General features: G+C 38.0%; 1 protein-coding gene across 1 annotated transcript in view; it reads right to left on the minus strand.

The window, feature by feature from the left end:
- The window catches only part of ADAMTS19 (ADAM metallopeptidase with thrombospondin type 1 motif 19), a 139246-nt gene extending 117047 nt beyond the window's left edge, over nt 1–22199 (minus strand). The window contains exons 1-2 of the mRNA XM_051777410.1: nt 22038–22199; nt 20447–21057 (exon numbers count right to left, since the gene is read on the minus strand). Coding sequence (XP_051633370.1) covers nt 20447–21057; nt 22038–22122 — 696 coding nt within the window. The 5' untranslated portion in view covers nt 22123–22199. The remainder of the gene's footprint in view (nt 1–20446; nt 21058–22037) is intronic.
- Between the last annotated feature and the right edge of the window lie 292 nt (nt 22200–22491).

Below are 22491 nucleotides of genomic sequence, written 5' to 3' on the forward strand. Positions count from 1 at the left end.
CGTATTATTTGTCAAACATCACAGAACCTAAGATTTGTTTCTGAGTACAGAGGCAAAACCTTTAGTTTGTATATCAGTATCCCCATCTGAAGAATGTCTTCCTCCACGATTTTATAAGTCCAGATTAAATTTAGTATCATGACTCTAACAATGCTTTCAGAACCTGACTCCAGCTGAAACACAACAAAAACAGGATCTCCAGCTCATACTAAAGTGAATAATAAAGCAAGCTCACAACAAGTTTACAAACTGTGTAAATAACAGTGTAAGAACTTCACACGCTCTTGTTATTCAAACACACTACTGCTTTCCATCTTTAAGAACCTCCATTGCCTAAGGCTGAAGAAATATGTCATAAGTGCCAGCAACTTCTGTCTTCAGTTAACTGCATTTCCTGGCTCTGCACATCATATACAGCATGCTTCTCCTAAAGGTTTTCTCCACCTGCCTGCCCACTCCACTCTGCTGCACAGAGTTGGGAGACATCAAAGCAGGGAGAAAGTCAGTATTATCCCTGCTGACACAGCATTCAGTCCAATCCTTTCTGGGATCCATTTTAATGGTAGGTCTGTGCCTTAAGAAAGTTCACAAACATGCACCTTATAGTACTGACAATGGAAGAACATTCAGACTCTTATGCAGAGACCACTGGGATAAAATCATGCATTCAGGTGCTAACCCCCAAACTCGAGATCTGAAGAAACAATTTTTCCATGGCTTTTAAATCCTTCCACACTCCTGTACTTCCAGTCTGGTTTAAGACACACACTACTCTGAATCCTTAGAGAAATCCTTCTCTACAGGATGCTGCTCTCATGTTTAAGCTCATGACTAGTTTTTTAGCAAAAGCTGATGTTGCACATACAAAAGGATTTCTTCATTTTTGTTATATACAAATCAAGTTGAACAGTGAAGTGCCCAAAATTGAGATGGGTCTGCATATTCTGACACATTTCAACATATGCCATCATTCAAATAACCTTACTCAACTGAGAACAATCTCTCAAGACAACAGCGGAGAGTGAAGTGTAAGTTGATCACAGAAAGGACACAAATCCAAAGGAATCAGATTTCTTGAAAAGAAAATGAAGTAACGGAGACTAATGGATAAAGAAACTATAGGTATCAGGTCCATTGACAGGGTCTGTGACTTCTTACCCTTCAAACTACCATCAGCCAAACCTCTAAGATGTTTGGCATTTCCTATAGATTCCAAATTTTCTGTTTCCTAACCAGAAATAAAATATTTCCTTTTTTAATACCTAAATCTCTCTCTATAAACACATTAATTGAAATCACTGCTGTATTGAGTGCAAGGGCTGGTTAAATTGCCAATATTCTAATATTTGCTATGATTTTTAAACTGTCTTCACAGCTCAGGACAATATCTACACAAAGAATAGCCTGCCTAAGAAGTAACCACAAATAGTCATTGACTACCACCACAATAAAAATGTTTTAATAATTCTATGTGTGCAATGAATTATTTTGTTACAGAAGTTTGTGATCTATCACAAGATGTTACCAGTTATTTCACTTAATGTCCCTTGATTTTAAAATCACTTTAAACAACATATAATTGTATACTCTGAAGACTAGCAGTGAACATTCCATGATACCATTTTAAGACATATCATATTTTATATGAGGAATTGCAACAAGATACAGTATTCCTCAATCCCTTTTCTTTTTTTTTTTCATAAAAATACTGTGGAAATCTATTAATCCTACTTCAGCTTTTCCCTGTTCTTCCTGATTTATGCTTATAAATTAAAAGTTCCAACTCAGAGTTAAATCATCTCTCCATTAGAATCCATGTATATTTCTTTATATGTGCAGTTAAGTCATAACTTTAAAGAGAATAATCCAGGATAGCAAACACCGCAGCACTGCCAAAATACAGCAACAACAGCAACACGAACTTTTGTTCAAGCTTACATTCCATTTTTTTAGCTCTGCAACATGAATGCTACTTTCACTTTTTAAAATCAGCTTTACTTAGATAGAGTAGTTTTTCAAGTAGAAATTAAATGCATTTCATTGTGGAGAAAACTTCCTTTCGTAAAAAATGTCCTTTTCAGACAAAAATGAAAACATTTTATCTGGACTGTACAGCGTTTCCCACTTAGTGAAGAGCAGCAGAAAAGCAGCAAACTTACCTGGTGGCAAGAATACCTCACCAGCAACACACTGTTCTATAGCCATGTTCCAAACTCACTGCCTACAAGCTTCCCACGACAGTTTCAGGTTCTGAATTTCAATTATTCAGTTCTCAGTAATGTGCAGTCTACCTCGTTGAAGACTTGTGTTTTTCCAGTGGTATTTTTACAAAGTACAGCTCAACTGAGAAAAGGTGTTTGAGTTTCAGCTGGGAAGCTGGTGTCAGGCTACATTCCCTGCAAGAATCCCACAGCTCTGAAAAAACCTGCTCACCCAAATGGTCCCAAATAGTGCTGAACTTTTTCACTGAGAAGCTCACATTTCTTTTCCCTGCATAAAAATCTGAGATTAGAAGGTAAACCTCTGTGATTAGAATATCTATCTTTAAACTGCAGACTGCACTTCTAAGATATAAAAGACACATAAATTCTGCACAGCTTATTTACACACTACCCACTTACAGAGTACAAATAGTGTAAATTACATGACTAGTTTTTCACATTTGGGATGTACTTTTAATATATGAAAAAGGCATTTGCAGAAAAGTCTCAGTTGTGTTTAATGTATTCTTTGTGAAGGCCTTAGATTTTATTGGACTTCAGACAAAAATGCTGCATTATAATAAGAAGTTCACAGCTTATAATGATCAGTACTCATATCTCCAAGATAAAGAGTCAAAAGTCAGAAGTGTTATAGGGAAAGTTCTCATGTACATCTGAAGTAATTAACTATCAAGCTGCAACCTGTCTGCACGGCTGCAATACAGTGTCTTTAAAGGTAAAGGATGCATTTCACACACTTATCTTAAGGTGATGAACAAAAACCTCACAGACATTGTAAATCTATAAGCATAGATAGTTTGACCTATGATTTCCCAAGCAGGTCAAAAGAGCTTTTCAATGCTTTCAGGTAAAATTCTCACTGATAACACTAAGCTTTAAAGTGTTTCAATTAATTCTATCTTTAAAGAAAGGAAGAAAAAAGTTGCAAAGGTAGATATATCAACAAAGGTCTATGTCAAAAATCTGTATGTATCACTACAATGTTCTAATCTCCTTATCCCTGTTTTACATCTGTTTTTTGTTTCAGGATTGTCACTTTTATCACAGGTCCCATGGTATCTGGGTTTACCATAAAAGCTCTCATCTCTTTTGCTTTCTTCTGGAGTTTTCTAAATCCACAACAATCCATGCCAAAGATGAAAAGCTGAAATATTCCCCATGATACAATACATGATCATAATAATAAATGTGCAATGGTGATATCTGATTTATATTTCATGGAATTTATATATAATTGGCTTTAGCCTACATGATGTATAGTTAAGATTCCTTACAATGAAGACATTACCTAAAATATGCTATGAACTGGTACACAATTCACAAGGCTAAACAAAAGAGTACAAATCCCTTTTTTCTTAAAGACTAACACAAATTTCAGAGCAAGTACAAATTCCCTAGTTTCCAGCAGAGCATACTCATCTTTCATGATCATCATCTTAAGCAGATACTGGGGTTTTATGAATAATAACATTAAAATGCTGAAGTAGATATTACACTTGCCACACTCCTCACCCTCTGAAAAATCCACGGAGATGCAGAAAAGTATTTGTGTTGTTACTCAGCAGCACTCGCTTTGCTACTCCCCATTAAACAGGTGCTCACTACACACAAAATGAAACCGCAAATAAACCCCACAAAATTTATCAATTCTAAACTCTCTCGTTTATTTTTAGTTCCTTTTTCAGACAAAAGCACCTCTTCACATGCCAGCTACTCTCTGTTCTTATTACAAATACCGACTGGTTGTAGATTCTTACAACCTATACTGTCCCATCAGTCAGAGATCCCCCTGGTTCAGCTTGTGCCACTGTGTTCAGAAATATTGCTGCATTTTCAACCACTGTGTACTTGACCTTTAACCTCCAGAAGAATTTAGTAGGACTGATAAACCAATTGCAAAGTGCTGAAATTAACGTGTTCAAACCCTCTTTCTTTTCCCGTGCCCGAGAAGCTCTTGCCTGGGTTCCAGCTGATTAAACCGTGGGTCAAAGGATCAAAAACTCCTGAACTTGGGAAGGATTTGTGATGAAGTAAAATGGACCCCTACACAAGAAAAAGCTGTGTATTCTATAAAAGGATAAAAAAACCCAGCAGGAAAAGACCACCTGCTACCAAGTGAATCATCTGGACTTCTTCAATGCTGATTGGAGCACTTGGTATTGACACAGGCCACGCATATTATTCAGAACAAAGGACACTGTCTTGATGAAAGCACCAGCTGAGGGAACAGTTGGCTTGTTCCTCCAGTGACTTACCTAGCACAGTGGATTTTCAGCTTTCTTATTACTGTCTCAAAGTCATATAAAGCCATTTACTCTTCTTATTCTAGACAGGAAATCAAACATTTTAAAGGAAATTCATAGATCATCTGTAAATTTGTAGGTTTTCTTATAAATGTCACCTGAATATTGAAACAGATTCAGTTAAACTCAACTTCCTAAGTCAAATAAAATTTTCCCTTTAGGTCATATGCAACATGTATTATTGCATTATTTTCACTATACCACCTAGTTGTCACTGCTTAAGTCCTGTAGTACTGAAAAAAATTATGAAGAATTAGAAAGTCTAGAATAGACAATGCAAATTACCTCTGTATTTTAGATGTCTTAGATCCACAGATCAAATCCAGTCTTCTATGCATTCAAGATTTTGTAAAATAGAGGCTTTCTTGCACTTACCCTTGTAACACAAATCCCTTGTCAGACTACATTTCTTTTTAATGTATTCCCTGCTACTGTTAATTAAAATAGTTTCAGCAGAATTGCTGATGTATTATTTTACTATTCTTATTTGAAATATTTCATATTTTTATCTTCTAACACTTGGAAATTTCTCCAGTTTTCTACCTTTATTGATTCATGGCCATTTTTTTTTAGATCCATCTGCCCCAGGGTCTACATTGCTTTCCTTCTGGTCCAGCTTTCCAGGTTCCTTGATATTCATGCCAATGTTTTAATAGAAGGTAATCATACTGTATCGCAGTTTCTGCTGTGTGATGATAAAAGCACCAGCCCTTGACTGTTGCTTGATGAAATAGGCTTTACTACTAATTATCCTTGTAGCCACAATTGAATCCTTCTCTCTGAGCATCAGCAAACAGATTTTTTACTGGAACTCTTTGTCTGTCAGATAAATTTCTGAGAGCTGGACTTTGGAGCAGTCGTAGGAAGTTGCTTCAAAGGTACCTCTTCCACTGGAAGGCACCCAGCTTCACATGGAGAATGAAGTCTTAAAGAAGTGGGAAAGTAAAGAACAACAGTAAAACATGTCATAGGACCACTGCATATAACACACTTCCTACTCTTTGCTATTTCCAGTTCGTTATTTTACAGTCATTGTTACATCTGACATTCAGTTTTAATAAAAATAACTTTTTCCATCTCAATTCCCTAGATCTTACTAGTTTTATCTGTTAGTCTTTGATGCTACTTACTTTTATTAATGTATAAGGCATGCAATATGTTACTAGCTAGATACAGTGGTGAAAATTGCTTCACCTAAGTAATGTGCCAACAAGTTCATTACAACATCATGTATGCTTTCACAGTTTCTCATATAAAATCCCAAAAAATTAAGAACAACTTCCCCCCCCCAAAAAGAAAACCAAACCAAACCAACCAACCAAACAAACAAACAAAAATAAAAACCCCAGTAAACTTTAAGAAATTAAACTTATGTTGTTCTTTTAGCAGATCTATTGCTGTGAAAAATGTTTGAGGGAAGTATAAAAACTCTAAATGCCTTTTTTCCTGTGACCATGTTACACAGCTAAAATTACTCTGTAAGTAAATGTATTTTTTTACTAAGTTGCAACTATCAAGATTTTAAATACACATCCTCCACAGCTTTACATCTACTGATCTGTCAAGTGTTTAGACGCTACATCCTTTCAAAGAGGAAGAAAATGAAAGGGAATATAAAGATGGTCTGGAATCCTGAGTTTGCAGTACATGAAATTCCATTTTCTTTCACTTAAATAGTTTCATTTTCCCTCAAGAAAAGTATTGCACAATTACATCTTTAAAATCATAAATTCAAAATTATTAACATCTAAATATTTATACTTAGAAACTACAAATTAAAAAATGCAGACTTAACACAGGCATGTTCTCACTTCTTTATGGAGCACTCTGGAAGCTTATGATGAACAGAAAACCTACAGTGATTACAGGTGACTTAATTTACAAAATTTTAAAATCAAACTAGCATTTCTGATCCAGGTGTTACAAGGCTCTGTTGAAGTTGAACTCAATGTATGTGACAGTCAACTTAAAACCTATTTTCAAGCCACATTAGGTTAAAGACACACTGAAAAAAACCTGACTTTTAAATTAACTTAAATCAAAAAGCTATTTTATTAATTTGCTACAGGTAACTGTGAAAGGATTGACTAATATCATTAAGAGTAAAGACAGCTATTGGCAAGCCAGACTTCATCAGCAGTGCAACTATTGTATGTTCACAATATCCATAACTACACACACAGCACACTCCATAATCCTTAAGAAAATAAATATGATACTTCCATCCTTAGATGCCTAAAACAACACAGATTTTATGGCAACCATGACTATGTCACAAAAGACAATATCATGTAGTTCTGCCAACCCAATAAATTAATGATCTCTTTCTGATCATTTCTGCCTTCAATCAGTAGCTCCTATCCTTTATTCTTATCTCTCAAGTAGTTTGGTTTCTATTACAAAAGAAACAGAAGCCCTAAGAAAGGGTTAGAAAGCCTTAAATGTCTATTTAGTTCAGTGACATAAACAGAATTAATAAAATCATAAACTCATAGAATGGTTTGGGTTAGGAGGGACCTTAAAGATAATCTCGTTTCAATCCTCTGTCATGGGTAAGGACACCTTTCACTAGACCAGGTTGCTCAAAGCCCCATCTAACCTGACCTTGAATGTTTCCAGGGAAGGGTTATCCCACAACTTCTCTGGGCAACCTGTTCAAGTGCCACACCACCCTCACAGTAAAGAATTTCTCCCTAATTTATGATCTAAACCCATCCCCTCTTCTCCTCTTACTCCATGTGCTTGTAAAAAGTCCCTCTCCAACTCTTTTGTAGGCCTCAGTCAGATAAGACATAGAATGTTAAAAGGAAAGACTAATGAGATTGTTATGGAAAAATCATTCAGGATGACGACTCTCAATCTGCTCTGGTCAATAAATGCTTAATAAAGCAAGATACAGAATTCCATCCTCTCTGTCTAAAGCCTAAGAAGATTCTGATCTGATTTAGATCAATGGCAGTGCTTTGATAGTAAATACAAAATTATTTTACATAAACAAGACTATGAATTTATGCTATGTAGAAAAATTCATTGCATATAGCTTTATGTAAAAAAACTAATTTATTTAAAAATAATAAGTAATGAATGGAGCTAGAGATACTAAAGAGAGGAAAACTAGAAGGCAGTGTCTGTGCAAAAGTAACAAATTGGCCATCTGGTTTAGTTCTCTTCACTTGCATGAAAAAATATTATTAATAGGAAGTCGACTAAATAAAAATGGAATTATTCTATTAAAAGAACATAGAAACTTCCCGTACTCACAACTCCAAATGATCATCTAAAATCAGAAATTATTTCTTCAATGGTCTCTTAGTGTTTTGGTTTTCAGGTTACGTATTTTGATCTGTCCTTATATGAGATCCAGAATTACTTTTTTTTATTTTTATGAGCTCTCATTTTCACGTAGGGTTATGTTTCAAGAAGCTGGAAGACACAGTAACAAATGGGCCGTGTCTTCAGTCTAGTTCATCAAAAACACAATGATCAGAGCTGCCTGTGATTCAAGTGCAGTTTCCACGTGAATGAAAGGAAGTGACTACCATTATGAAAGGAAGTATTAACCAACTACTGAGGCTGCTAAACCTAAAGGGGGAAAAAAATTCAAAAATTTCATATGCTTGAGTCCTATGGTCAAAGACCTTCATTTTGTCCCCTGCACAATCCTACATTAGACATACGTTGTATGTGGTTGCATGACTTCAACTCCATTGTTGGTGTAAGCACCAACTGGCTAATGAATGAAAATGCTTCTTGTCTGTTACCTCAAAATGTTCTGAAAAGCCTTACTTCATTTTGCTTCAAAAAGTGTGCTGGAGCAATATGCTCAGCCAACCACAGATGACTAATACAAGCCAACAAAATAAACTACAGCCAAAATGAAAAGCAAGATAAAATTATATTTGAACAAGCATGATACAGCCCTTTATTCGCAGAATTCAAGTCAGAGCTGACATAAATATCCATTTTTAAAACAGCCACTTAACCTGTAAATTGTGTCTATCGTTTTTCTAACTAAGGCATGATGTTGGCAATCATTTGGTTTTGTTCATCAAGTACATGCTCCATAAAAAGGAACATGACCACTGACTTGCTGTCCAAAAAAAAAAAAAAAAAGAATCACAAACCCAGCTGTATCTCCTTCCCACAACAAATACAACAACTTCTGTAAAGTAAGCCAGAATTTAAAAAAAAATATTATTCCATAAAACTTAAGCTAAAAATTCTTTACAATGAACTGGTTTAGTGATATTTCAGATCACTTATTACACAACAACATTTCAGTAGTTATTAATACCATCTAAGAAATCTGCTTGCCCAGCTAAACATGACCAGTATAGAAAAAGGAACATCTGTGGAACCATATCACCTAAGGAAAAAATCCTGGCAATTAAGACTCAGTGCTTCCAAAGATGTTTCTTTAGGACATTTTGGTGTAATATGAGTAACTTCAGCAATTCTCGTGAAAAGACTGAAAACCACTTTTTGAGGTATGAATCAAAGTACTAGTACCTTTAACTAACAAAACTTCATTAAATCCATTTCTTGATTTAATCCCATCAGAATCTGAAACGCTATTTTATGCAGGCAAAAATGGAGTAATATGCAAAGGATGAGCACTAAGCATCCTACAGCCAGTCCCATGCAGGAGACTAAAAGAGAAAATATCAGTAACTCTTCCTGTAACCTACTTCAGATAAAACACCTAGAATAGTACCAAAGAGACCAACAAAAGGGATCCAAGTTTAAATTGATTCATCCATGTAAAACACTCAAATAGTGCATACCAATGAGTTACCATTGTTCAAACCCATGTGCTTTCATGGTAGCCACAGAAGGACGTGGCACAGTTCCAAAACCCACCCCTGATTGCCCATAGAGAAATTTAATCTCTGCTAATCCTTATTGAAATATCTACCCACGACTCTATTATTTTGGTTTTCTTCTGAGAGAGGGTCTGAACTGCCTTCATACACTACTTAATTCAAGGCAACACTCCACGAAACTCAGTTTCGTTCAAATCTGCAATTTGCCAAAACTACTAACTGTGGAAAACAGTAATTCAAGAAAGGAAAATAAAATATATTTATAGGCTCAGAACTACAATTCGACAAATCAAGTTAGTCCATCTGTGAAATGAAGTTGTGCTTAGGCTTTTTATATCTCTATCTAGAATTACATGAATCCAAAACAGGCAACTTTAAGAGAAATAAACAAGACTCTCACAATTTTTTATAACTTTAGATTCACATTGCTTAAAAAGATTAAAAATATATAGAAGTCATATTCTTCTGTGACCCCATTCTTAACTGAAATTCAGATCTAATTTTTTTCCAAACTATGCAGAGTTTTTTGCTTTTAACTTTAAACCTCGATTATCCTTTGCCTTTTTGAGGGAAAAAATTTACCTTTTTTTACACACAGAAACTAAAGTTCTGCTATCCTTATGAGAGAAGGTACAATATCTAATTGTTTTTCAAGAACTATTATTTAAACTAAAAGGACAATATAAAACTGGGAGAACATTTTTTTCCTTTTTTTAAATTTGTTTTCTTTTAGTTAGAGATCTTGATTTTATGTGCATAAGAATACAAAAGGTGAGTAGAATGGAGTTTTGATATTAGCATCTTGAACCAAGTAGCATCAGTATGACTGGTCACTTTTAAGCAAATTTGTTTACATGAAATAAACAAAAGATTTATCACCCAACATGATACACAAAAAAAATGAATTATTCACTTTCATAATTTCCAATGCAAACAATCTAGTATTAGTAGGTGAAAAACAAAAACAAAAACAAACAAAATCCAAAAAACAAACAATCAAAAACAAAGGGACACACAAGAAATCTGTTATTATGCTTCCTTAGATAGGTTACTACAGAAGAAACAGGTGATCAAACAGAAAAAGGGAAACATGCTAGAACTATCAGCCAGAAATTGGAAAAACAAGTTTTTTATATGCCCAGTTGCATCCCTTTTAGTCTATAAACCCTCTTCTTCTTTGAATTCCCTCACTCTCTCATGTGTTACTTAACAAATATTTGGGGTGAGGTATATTCATGTCAGAGAGGGACAAAATAGATTGGGGATTTCTTAGGCATAAAATCACCTAAGCAAATTCCTGTCTCCTAATTTACAACAAGCTTTTCCATTCTCAGATTTTTCAAACTGCCTAAATTAGAAGAGTTTCATGCATAGCTTATGACAGAAACAGTTAAGAGAGCTTCAAGCTTAGAGTATTTCTTGAAAAAAAATTAAGCAAGACCGCAATTAAACATTAAGAGAATATGTGTCCCTTATCATGTTCCTTTTATTTGCTGCCTCCCACCTTCAGAAGAAAACCAAAGCACTTCATACATGCCTTGAGGTAAAGCTACATCTGAGTTTTCAGAATATAATCCAATTGCCAGGCTAATCAGAAAAAAAAAAAACAACAAGATCACTGAGAATTTTAAGCATATCTGAAACACAGATGTAAAAGATGTCATCATTTCTATAAAAGATGGCATTACTATAATGGCTGCAGCCATTACTTGGGCACGTCTCTCAGCCAGCACTCCCTGAAGCCCAGAGGGACATAGCAGGACAAAAGCAGAAAAAGTTGTCCCCACTGAATTAACATCATGTGCAGTAATATCTGTATTTTCCTTAACTTACTGCTATCTAAATAGGCTTGACCTGACCTGACCCAGTTAAACTTCTGACATATAATGAGAACTTAAGGTAGCACAGCTGACATCATAAAACAAGCATATGCAATGTCTGGAAGATAATCACACAGAAACTTAATCATTTCACAAGTCAGTTTTGGGCACATTTCTACATTTTTGAATGCAAAACTCATTCAGAAAATAATTCTAACTGAAGTGCTAGTAGACCCAAGAAAAACATTCAACAGCACAGGCTTCCAAAAAATTTTACTTCTATTCACTTACGTGAACAGATGTATGTATTATTAGCACCTAATGTTAGGATATTGATTTAGCATTCTAAATCAACTCTTCTACAATTAACACTAGAACTATTCTTCATTCTTTCCCTTCCAAATAATATGGATTCCAAATAATTCCCTTCTTTCCCTATTTATACCATTATTAGAAGCAATAAAAATAAACAAGAAGGTCAGATTGTCCAGGCAATGACAAGCTAACAACGAAGGGTTAACTGAACTGTTAATGCACAGCAGGTGTAAATCTGATTTTAAAACCAGTATAGGTGGTTTGGGCTATTGTTTTATATAAATTTGACCAACGACCACCTGGATACACAATATAACACACACATGCACGTGCTCAGCCTATTTCACACTATTTTCACCTCTTTGCTGATTCTGCTAAACAAGGAGAAACCAACCAACCCTGAAGTCACCTGTGAGACATCCAAAAGAACTTCTGCAAGCGTTTCATTCTGCCCCAAATTCAAATGGCTTTGCCTCACCCCTTTCTATTCTGGTAGTTCTCTTTGTCACCTTCAACATCTGAACACTGCCTCTACGTGACCATCTGTTTTTACAGACTCCTCACTGAATATTCTCACCTACCATAAATCCCACAACTCTCGCACCTAATGCTTTCTATTGTTTCCTCCCTGTTTTGTGGTATTATATCATGAAGATCGTGGATGATGCTCTTTTTTCTCCCTGCCACAATCCATCAATAAGTACCAAAATAATCTCCATTCTCGCAAGGAAACTTTTAAAAAAGAGCAGTGCTTTTAACATAATGCTAAAAAGGAGAACATTTCTTTTTTAAAAAAAATCCTGGTTCATTTGCTAAAGAAAAAATTGGCACACAAATAAGATATGTCTTATTTCCTCAAGACAAATGTCTTGAGGAAATTGTTAATTCCGCTAATGCTAGTAATGTAGCTGGGAGACACTCAGTGCTCTGTCTTTTCTTTTTAAAGCAGTTAACTTCAAATTAGGGGGTAAAAACTTCACTAATTTAATTAATGAAATTACCCAGTTTTTCTGACTTATCTCACTTCTGTATCTTGTAAAATAACCTTGATAATTTTATATCGATTAATTACAAGGGGCAGAAATCTCAAGTGATGTACAATAATGTCTCTCTTTTTTTTTTTTAATAAAGCGACTTTGGAGATAGTGTATTTCTCAATTATAATTATCACTTGGAAATATATTGCAAAGGAAGTATTTGCACTGAAACTAAGCACTTTAGGGGAACAGTAGGCTATTATTAGCAGGATTGGAATCACAAATCAAACCTGTCTCAAGATGAAGTGACTACATGACTGTAGGATGGCTCTCAGAAAGAGAAAAGAGTCATTACCACACGGTCTGAGGAATTGTGGCCCAAAATCTCACACACCATGCCACAGTGTTTAATATTAGAAGAAACAGAGATAGTTATAGTCCAAAGGTAGTTTTGGCCTAAGTCAAAACTGATTTTCTAAATCTTTTAGCTTTACCTTAACATTACTGTTCCTATGTTTAAAAGACTTATCCTTATGAATTAACAAAAGTTCTCAGATACACATAACAAAAATCCAGTAAAATGATATCTCATCCAGAAAGACAAAAAACTGCAACAGACTGCAGCATCAGAGCTCAGGAAGGAAAACAGAAACAAAGAGGTTTTATTCCTTTATCTTTAAACAGATCTTTGTTGTTTTATAGCTCTTAATGACAGTAATCAAACTTTTAAAGGGATGCCATCTCCAGTGGTCCTTTCCTGTATTAAAAAAAACCACAAAACCAAAACCAACCAAACAAAAAACCCCACCCCTTCAACATGGATTTAATAGTTCTGTTTGTAATCGACTTGTTTGTTAATAGTGTTATTAGTGTTCCATTTGCACATATATGCTTGGGTTTCAGTTGGCCACAGTCACTTTTTGATTTTAATTTTCTCAGGCTTTTCTACTGTGTATTCAGTTCTCCTTCATTAAACGTTCAAGATGAGATTTTGATGAAGATATTTGAATATACCAGAGACATTACAAACACAGTAGCTAAACTTTTACAGGAGGCAAAAATGTGGCAGCTGTGCCTGTGCCTAAGTTTGCTGAAGTAACCTCATATTAACAGCTTGCTTTGTCCTGTTAGAGACCAGACTTCCTACAGGTCTGACTGCTCTCCTCTCTCCCACCTTCCACTGTCACATAAACCCAGGAGGAAAAGCCCAGTTCAGATTCAACAGAGACACTGAAAGAAGGCATTCTCCCAGGAGCACCTCCACATTTCATTGGTTCTTCTACCTTAAGGAGAGGTGGGAAGTACAAATTTTATTCCAATGCTTTATTTTCACAGGGATGTTTGGTTTTGGGTTGTTGTTGTTGTTGTTGTTGTTGTTTTTTGGTTGTTTGTTTGTTTTTTTTGTTTGTTTTTTGTTTGTTTGCTTTGGGTTTTTTGTTTTGTCTTGGGTTTTTTGTGGGTTTTGGTTTGGTTTTGGTTTTTTTCCTTTGTTTTGTTTTCTTTTCTTTTTTTGTTGTTGTTGGTTTTGTTTCTGGGGAAAAAAAAAGGACAAAAAACCCCCAACAAACAAATAAACAAACAAACAACAACAACAAAAAAACAAACCACCACATTCATAAAGGAGCAAAGCTGCTTTCTGTTCTGACATTTCCACTCATGCCCCACATTACCCATCTATTTCTACTGAGGACAAATTTTACAGTGCCCATTTCAAGATGTTCAAAACACAAGTTAAAGCTAAAGGCATAAGTTAAAGACAACAAATTAAATTTTGTTGAACCTGTGACCTCTCAGAGTGGGATACTCACAGAGTGCTCTCACTCACATATTTATTTCTGTCCCTCTCAGCAAAGTTTTATTTCTTTAACAAACTTGTAATGCAAGAGTAGGCAGACCGTTTGTATTTGTCCTCTCCTTCTTGGGTGTATAGAAGGAGAGAACACGTACTTAATTTCATCCTGGCAGCCTGCAAGGATAATCCTATTCAATTTTATAATCCTCCTCCTGCAATGTCAAACTTTAGCCTGTATGTATCAAATGGACCATAAAGATTGCTAACAGCCTCTTTTCTTTCCCCTTTTACAAAAAATTGTTGGTGATCGTTTTCTAATGCTTACCACCAGCACAAAAGAAGCTGTAATTGTATCAAATTTCTTTAGGAAAAGCATCTGGTGTGGAAGTTACTCAATACCCATGTGTAACTGCAACATCACTGAAGTGGGGAGGTAGAGGCGCTACATTTGGTTGACAAAAGGCTTGGTATTTAACCCATTGCATATTGGTACTGTATGATTCAGGATGTGTAATGGGGAAGTCACTCTCCGGCTTGATCAAAGCAAGAAAGTCTATTTAAGAAGCCTCGGAGCCTTACCCCAAGAGCTCACAATCTCTAACAGCACAGCTTCCCAGGGCAATGCATGAAGTCCCTGAGTTTCTTCTGACCACCTGCTCCCAGAGCCCGACAAAAGCAGGGGGTACTCACAAAGGCAGGATTTTAGCCTGCACGTCCACTGCACAGCAAATAGACCCTTTACTGACACCAAACGCAAACGGCCTATTCATCCTCAATCCATCTGACCCTACGCCAGGAAAGGAATTGCAGCAGGTTAAGTATTGCACTGCCACTGAAAGAAGGTGTATAACCGAAGGGTTGTACTACCAAAAGGCAGAAGCTCAGCAGAGCTCTCCAAAATTGTCCAAGCTGTCCAAAAATTCACATACACTTGCCATATCAGGCACTACTCTCACTGCAGGAATCACAGGGAAGTGTAACTAAGAATTATGTTCGTTGGGATTTTTCTCATATAAAAATGTTGAAGCAGTGTGGCTAAAATCCCTCCCTAGGAGGAAAGATGTCAAAATATATATTCAGCCTTTTCTCAGGCTGAATCCTATCCTCAAAAGTGACTCTGTGAAGAATTTAGACAACACTGAAATTTTTAAATTGATTTAATTACTGTTATGTGTCCTCAATTGGAGGGTTGTATGAATTTAGAACATCCTAAAAAATCTAAAACATTTTGAATCTGTCCTGTGTCATTCCATTACTATTAGTTAATGACAGTGATCTTCAAAACACAGTTTGTGTCAGAAGCAAATAAAATAATACATTTCTTGTAGAGGTGCTTCAGGAAGTCTCAAATCTTACTGAAGTGCTATACAACCTTTCCATTAGCCAAAGAAGGCACACAGGTTTTTCATATCCTAATTTACTTCTGTTCTATGGTAAAAGTAGGACGTTAGCATCAGAAATATTTGTTGAAATGCTGTTTTCCAATGATATTTGACACATGCCTGCATGACACAGAACAACTGTCTCCATTTTTTTGCTGATGCTAGCAGCATTGCTTCAGATAGTGCTCTTTAGGTGAAGTATTTGTCTATAATCTATTGATCAGCTTTTTAAATACCTACTTGTTAAAGGCAATGAGGCCTAATAAAAGCACCATACACATCTCTAGAGAGACCTTTTCCCTGGACCAGATTAGAGGTGTCTCAAGACTTGTTCCTACCCAAATGACTATGAAAATGCACACTAATTTCAGTTGCAAATAGTATTTGACACTGACTTGTTGGGTATTTAGAAAACTATAAATATGCTATTGACCTATTTACATTTTTAAGATCCAGTGAAAATCAGACGAATTTCAACACTTCTCTCCAGTAAATTAACCCAAATGGCAATGCTGCCTTTTTTGGGCAGAACTCCAGAGATGTTCTGTCAGAAAATGTGCTAAGCACTGAGCTGAACAGCACAACTGGATGAAGCTGCATTGTCCTGTTCATCCTCTTTGCACTTCTTGAAACTCTAAACATACCTCATTGCTTTAGAAATAAAAAGCCATTCAAATCGTTTCCCTACCTAACTGTTCTCTACTTATTAGACTGCTTCAGTTAAAAGAAAAAGAAACATTGTGAAAACCCCACCTGACAGTAGGCAACCATACAGTACTACCTAAGCAATTCAGTAGCGAGAAAAAATTACATTTATATCTGTCTTTCTGAAATGGTAAGTAGGTGATAAAGCACACATCTGCCATGCTTACAGCACTATGTGGGAAAAGCAGTGAGGCTCCTTTAACTTTCATTCTAATAATAGATGAAAAAACAGTAGTCAGATTTCTTAATTATAAGTCCACAGTAAGCTTCTCCTATAGCATACCATAAAAAAAATTACCAGTTATATATATTACCAGCCACAAATAATACTGTTCAATAACATTTTATATTTTTTTTTCCTTATTTCAAATATTATATCCAAACACAAGCTGGCAGAGGAAACAACCACTTAAATAATTAATAGTCCAGCTCAGTCTCACTGTCACCATCAGGACTGTTTGCATCCTGGCATTTGGCTAACCATGAACAAGGAGGCAGTCAGCATACAGATGGGATAACCCCTGGAAACCTCTCCTTATTAATCTTCCTAGAGCACCAGTGCAGAATCTCCAAATGTACTCAGAGCAAATCCCACTGAGCTTCAAAAAAGATGTAAGAATCCGCAAGCATTTTTACCAAGGAGTTGGATAGGGCTGTCACCACTGAACACTTGAGCTCTGAGATGGCAGCAAGGTCAAAATGATGGAGTTTCTAGACAGTCCATGCATAGCTCCATTGGAAATGGATATAGAATGGAATACAGAATGGAATAGAAAATATCCACTGAGTTATGTTTCCTTCATTTTCCAAGGTAAGTTGCCAAATGAAGACAATGGCTGCAGTCAGGATATGGTTAGTAATTATGTAGGAGTACAGCTTCCATTTTTCGTTTGTGTTTTCACATGATTTACATGGTACGTTATGAACCCTGTTATTATCACCCCTCCATACTGGCTTTGGATGAACAGCTTGAGAAAAAACACATTACTGAAGCTCTCAAGAACTGAAATAAATGTGGGGAAGCTTCAATGTTGTGCTATACGTTACATGCTTTACCCTAACACAACCAGTGAAATATTCAAAAAAGCATCTCAATCCAATTTCAAGGGGATAAGGTGCCTAACATCTGCAATAATATTCGTCAGTCATTCTGTGTATAGAATTATCAGTTAAGACTTCTACACAGACAGTTTTTTCAATTTCCTGATTATCACTGTCATGTCAGGTCTCTGTGCCTTGAGAGGCTGGAACAGACACCAGCATCCTGTGTGGATGGTACAACAATTTCATCCAAGGCCCTTTTTTCATTTATTGAAGATGCAGTAGTTTTTCACAAAACTAGCCCTACAGCAACAGCCATACATCTGTACTGCCATGTATGACCCTGCCCTGCTCTTGATGGCCAAACCACTATATTTCTTCACGCTTCCTCCTGTGCGGCAAAATCACTGTTGTCTGTCAGACTACACTTAATTTTCTTGGTGGGTAAAGAGATTCACTAAAAGAGCAGAATTGTGGAATCTAAGCTGCATTTTAGCCCACTTGCTTGACTTTCCAAAGTGTATGCAGCTTAGTAATTCTAACCCAAAGTCTGCAAGGCTTTGATACGAGAGTACATCTAAGACATTCATAACTTATCTTCTCTGAAATGTCTTTATATTTAAAGTGAAAAAATAAATTCTAATTGAGGTAACTACAATGAAATATTTGTAAGTTCAAGTTTCAATGAATTTTTGCATATTAAAAAAGAAAATGTAATTTGAAATACTGCCTGGCTCTATTTCCAGGGCAAGGCCTAGATGAAACAGGGTGGAATATGCAATTCATGTTACGATGTTTTTTCAATACTCTTGGAAACTCAGCAACTTACATATGTAATAGAGCCCAAGCAATGACTGAATAAAGAATGACAAATAGCTCAGGATTTGTTATGACAACTTTGACATAATAGCACTGTGCAATTTCTCTAACTGTGCCTGACACAGCAACACTCTCAGGAAGAACAGCTGCTTAACTATTTCACCACAAACAAGACTGTGCAGTTGAGGATCATGACAACACCAGTCAATGTAAAAAAAACAGTTTCCAATTTTATTTGAGATACACAGAATACTTTATATTCCAGCTGCAGTTTTCTGGATGGGGAAACATGATCTGGGCACACGCATGCTTAGATGGCTAGAGGGTTGGGAGCAAGCTGGTGCTCCTAGTAAAGTGTAACAGAATCAAAAATTATTAATGGGACTCTTAAGAAACCGTGGTCTATTTAAACAGTGAATTTCAATTTATAAAACAAATCAGAGAGATTACAGATATGCAATGATGTACATCGCTTTTGAGCAGACATTTGTGACAATTATCTCCAACAATTTTTTTGCAGAGATTTTCTCTGACTTAATTTTACCCAAAGACAATGTAGAAGGAAGTAAAATTCTAAAAATAATGAAGAGTACAGAAGTGAAATGCTTTTCCATAACACAAAATCTTTTATCTGATTGCTTTCAAACAAACTGTCGGTTGACTTTCAATGTTTTTCTCCACAATTAATTCTGCTACCAGGCTTCGGAAAATCTGACAAAATGTCAATAATTAGATGCCAACCACTTAGAGTTGTGTGAAACTTGGCGGTTTCACTTTGCAGAAGTGCAGGTAAATATTTTATTTGGTGTCAATCCACATATGTTCCCTCTCCACTACTTTCTGTTTGTGTTTTGACTTTTGAATACATTCAAACAGGCAAATGAATAAGCAGTCAAAATTTCCACATTTTACCTGGTTTCACTTCATGGCCATACAAATAAAAAGCAGGCAGACATATCTTCATGAATCAACAATGAAACAAGTTAGATGTTCAAATTCAGAAAGAAACATGAGAAAATATCTGTCATGTGATTGTGGTGATTTGTTCAGATTCAGAAAGAAATACAAGAAAATATTTGTCATGTGATTGTGGTGATTTACAACCATCTAGCCACCCAAAAAAACCCAGGATCATGATGATGCTAACTCTTCCTAGTGCCATTACTGCTTGTATTCTATATTCTGTTAAGCTCTGCAGGCACATGCATTTATGATGCTATATAAAGGCCCCAAATGAGAATAGTAGTAACAATAATAAGAGATCTTGGTTTAAATCCTGTCAGCATTTTACATCATAACAGTTGCTTTCTACTCTTTCCATCCATCCCCAAATATCTTAGGATTGTAGCTCAGTGGATCACCACTGCTGTTGTCAGTGTGCCCAGTTCTGGTCTTTATCTGGCAAAAATCATGACTGATGCAACAGAAATAACAGTAGGTGAAATTTGTTTTAAATAAGGTAGGTATGCCACAGAAGTAATAACCATTGATAAGGTCTGACTGCATTAACATTTCTGCTGAGAACATCCTCATTGCATTCTTCTACGGAAGAACTGAAAGAAGCCCCAAATTCAAGTAACTACAAGTACCACATGTGGGAAGTTGTGAGGTAGAGAAAAAAAAGGCCAAAGGGATGAGAGGGATGAAAGAAAAGGAATAATAAAGTTTAGATAGGAGACATAAAATACTGGTTGAAGTAGGAAAGACAGAACAGTTTGAAAACTGAGATGCAGAAGACAAGGAAGATAGCACAGACGAGAAAGATAATCTTAGAATATAGGATGGGCATGAAGAACAAATGGATTACAGATGGACTGGAGAAGAGATGATGATATAGGGAAAAGAATGGAGAGTGAGGATGGAGGTAACTAATTACAGACATCCACTGAAGACCAAGATAAAATTACAGACAGAGATGAGAGAAATTTTAAGAAAGAATGGTTTTAAGAAGAAAATCCAAAACCGGAAATGTATGGGACTGAGAAACAACAGTGTATCTGGAAATGGGATAAATAATATCACAACTGTACAGGATAAAGGCAGAAGGAGGATTTGAGAAAAGTTATGAGTAGGATAACAAAAGTATGAATGGAAAAATGGTTAAAATAAGGATAAGTACAGAGGTAGGACCCACAACAACGTGAAAGAAAGAAGACCTTAGGAAAGGGATGGGAGTGAAAAGCAAGAGATGAAGCAGACACTTGGATAGAGATGTTGGAGATACCCCTGCATGCAAAGTCATCTTACCAATCCACCACAGGTACTGAAGGAGGCGAAGGAGCCTGGGTAGCGGAGGACAGCACCACTGTAGTAACAAGCTCTCTCAGGTTGTGACTGTGCAGCACTGGGTGGACTTTTGCCCTCACCCCCGAGCCGCTCCTCCACAGCAAAGCCAGGAGCCAGGAAGCGGCTGTCCCTCTTGAGCAGCAGGTAGAGCTCCCGAGCAAAAGCTGGGATCCTCAGCAGCACCTCATCTCCATCCTCTACAGGAGGTGGTGGTGGAGGGGATGGTGGTGGTGGCAACTGAGAGGCAGCACCAGACCCCTGGGGCAGAGGGGACCAGTGGTAAAACTCCTGAGACTCATACTCATCCTCAGTGTCCTCTTCCTCTGCTGCTTCCCCTACAGCCTGCGCCTGCCCATCCACCGAGGAGGAGACTGAACGCACCTCTCGGGAGCTGCCCGCCACTGGGCTCGGTGTGACAGGGGCACTGAAGGTGCCACTTCGGTTCCCACTGCTGGGGTCGGCGTTGCAGCCCCCACCACCACCACTGCCACCTGTTGGCTCCTGCTGGCCCGGGCTCCACAGTGCCGGGAAGACGATCTCCCACTCCTCAATTTCTTCCGAAGCATGGAGACCTGCAGGAAAGCCAGCAGATGCTTTAAACGAGTGGAGCACCCAGCAGCACCCAATGCATGCCAAAAACCTACCCTATGCCCCCCACAACATGCTTCTTCTGACTCCCAGAGCACCAAGCATGCCACACAAAATACAGTGGGCTTCATTTGCCCCTTTCATCCTGTCCTTACAACAGCAGGGGGGTCAGCTGCTAAATGTGTCTGTGCCTGCTGATGCGTCTGGGACGCACCACAGTCCTGACACATTTCTCTCACTGAGAGAAAGCGGTACCCAAGCTGGGCAGAAGTTGCATTTGTACCAGTAGCTGGGGATGTTCTTCCTGACCATCACCTCCAGACAAGGAAAGTTACACTAACCCTTCCTCATTTAGACAAAGTAACAACTTTTTCATATAGGTTAAAAAAAAAAAAAAAAAAATGTTGGAGAAAGTCTGAACAAATTTGAAAATTGTTCTCAGCATGTTTTGCAGGACCCCATTATGATTTCCAAAGTTCAGCCAAATACAAACACACACCCCATGGCTGCACATTTCTGAGTGCACATACAAGTGGCAGTTGCATGCACACGCTGTATGATGACGGTCGTTACAATGAAACTGAATTAGAATCATTAATTAGACATGTCTTTGTATTACACACACACACCACATCCCAGTATGAGCAAAATTCCCAGCGTACAAGCATTATGTTTATAAACATCTGAGTACCGGACTGAGACAGGAAACAGTTTTATTTACACATTCATCCCACAATCTAGGAACAGCACTGCCGAGAGAGATGACGGGGCTGCCTGTGGAAATCAGGTCTCGTACAGACGAGCGCTGTGCACCCTCACAGCCGAGGCGCGCACTGTCTGATCACCCACCGGTTACAGGGGGCGGGCACGGCTCTTAACAATGGGCAGGTACCGGCCACCGGCAGCCGCCGGGGCGCGGAGGCCAACCCAAACTCGGCCCGTCCCACGGAAGGCGCGCACTTACCTGCGCCGAGCCCGCTTGACAGCACGCACAGCTGGTAGAACACGCAGCAGACGCGGCTCAGGCGCATCCTCCCGCCCAGCGCCATCGGCTCCGCGCCCGCGGGACGCCGGCTGGCAGGACACCCCGGGAGAGCCGTGCCGAGTCGTGCCGGGCCGGGCGGGGGGAGCGCTGCGGGGGGAGCGCTGCGGGGGGAGCGCTGCGGGGCGCAGCCACCTGGGCGCCCGCGGAGAAACTGCGGGACAGCGCGACCCGCGCGTCCCGGCGGGGCGGGCGGGCGGCGCGGGATGCGCAGCGCGCGGCGGGCGCGCGTGTGTCCCTGTGTCCCTGTGTCCGCTTGTCCGCGTGTCCGTGTGTCCGCGTGTCCGTGTGTCCGCGTGTCCGGGCGGGCTGGCGCAGGCAGGCAGGCGGCAGCGCGGCCCGTGCGCGCACACAGCGCCCAGCGGCGGGCGGGCAG

Source organism: Manacus candei, unplaced genomic scaffold (genome assembly GCF_025592945.1).
Source record: "Manacus candei isolate 608988 ecotype Guabito, Panama unplaced genomic scaffold, ASM2559294v1 h1tg000010l, whole genome shotgun sequence".
NCBI classification, from domain to species: Eukaryota; Metazoa; Chordata; class Aves; order Passeriformes; family Pipridae; genus Manacus; species Manacus candei.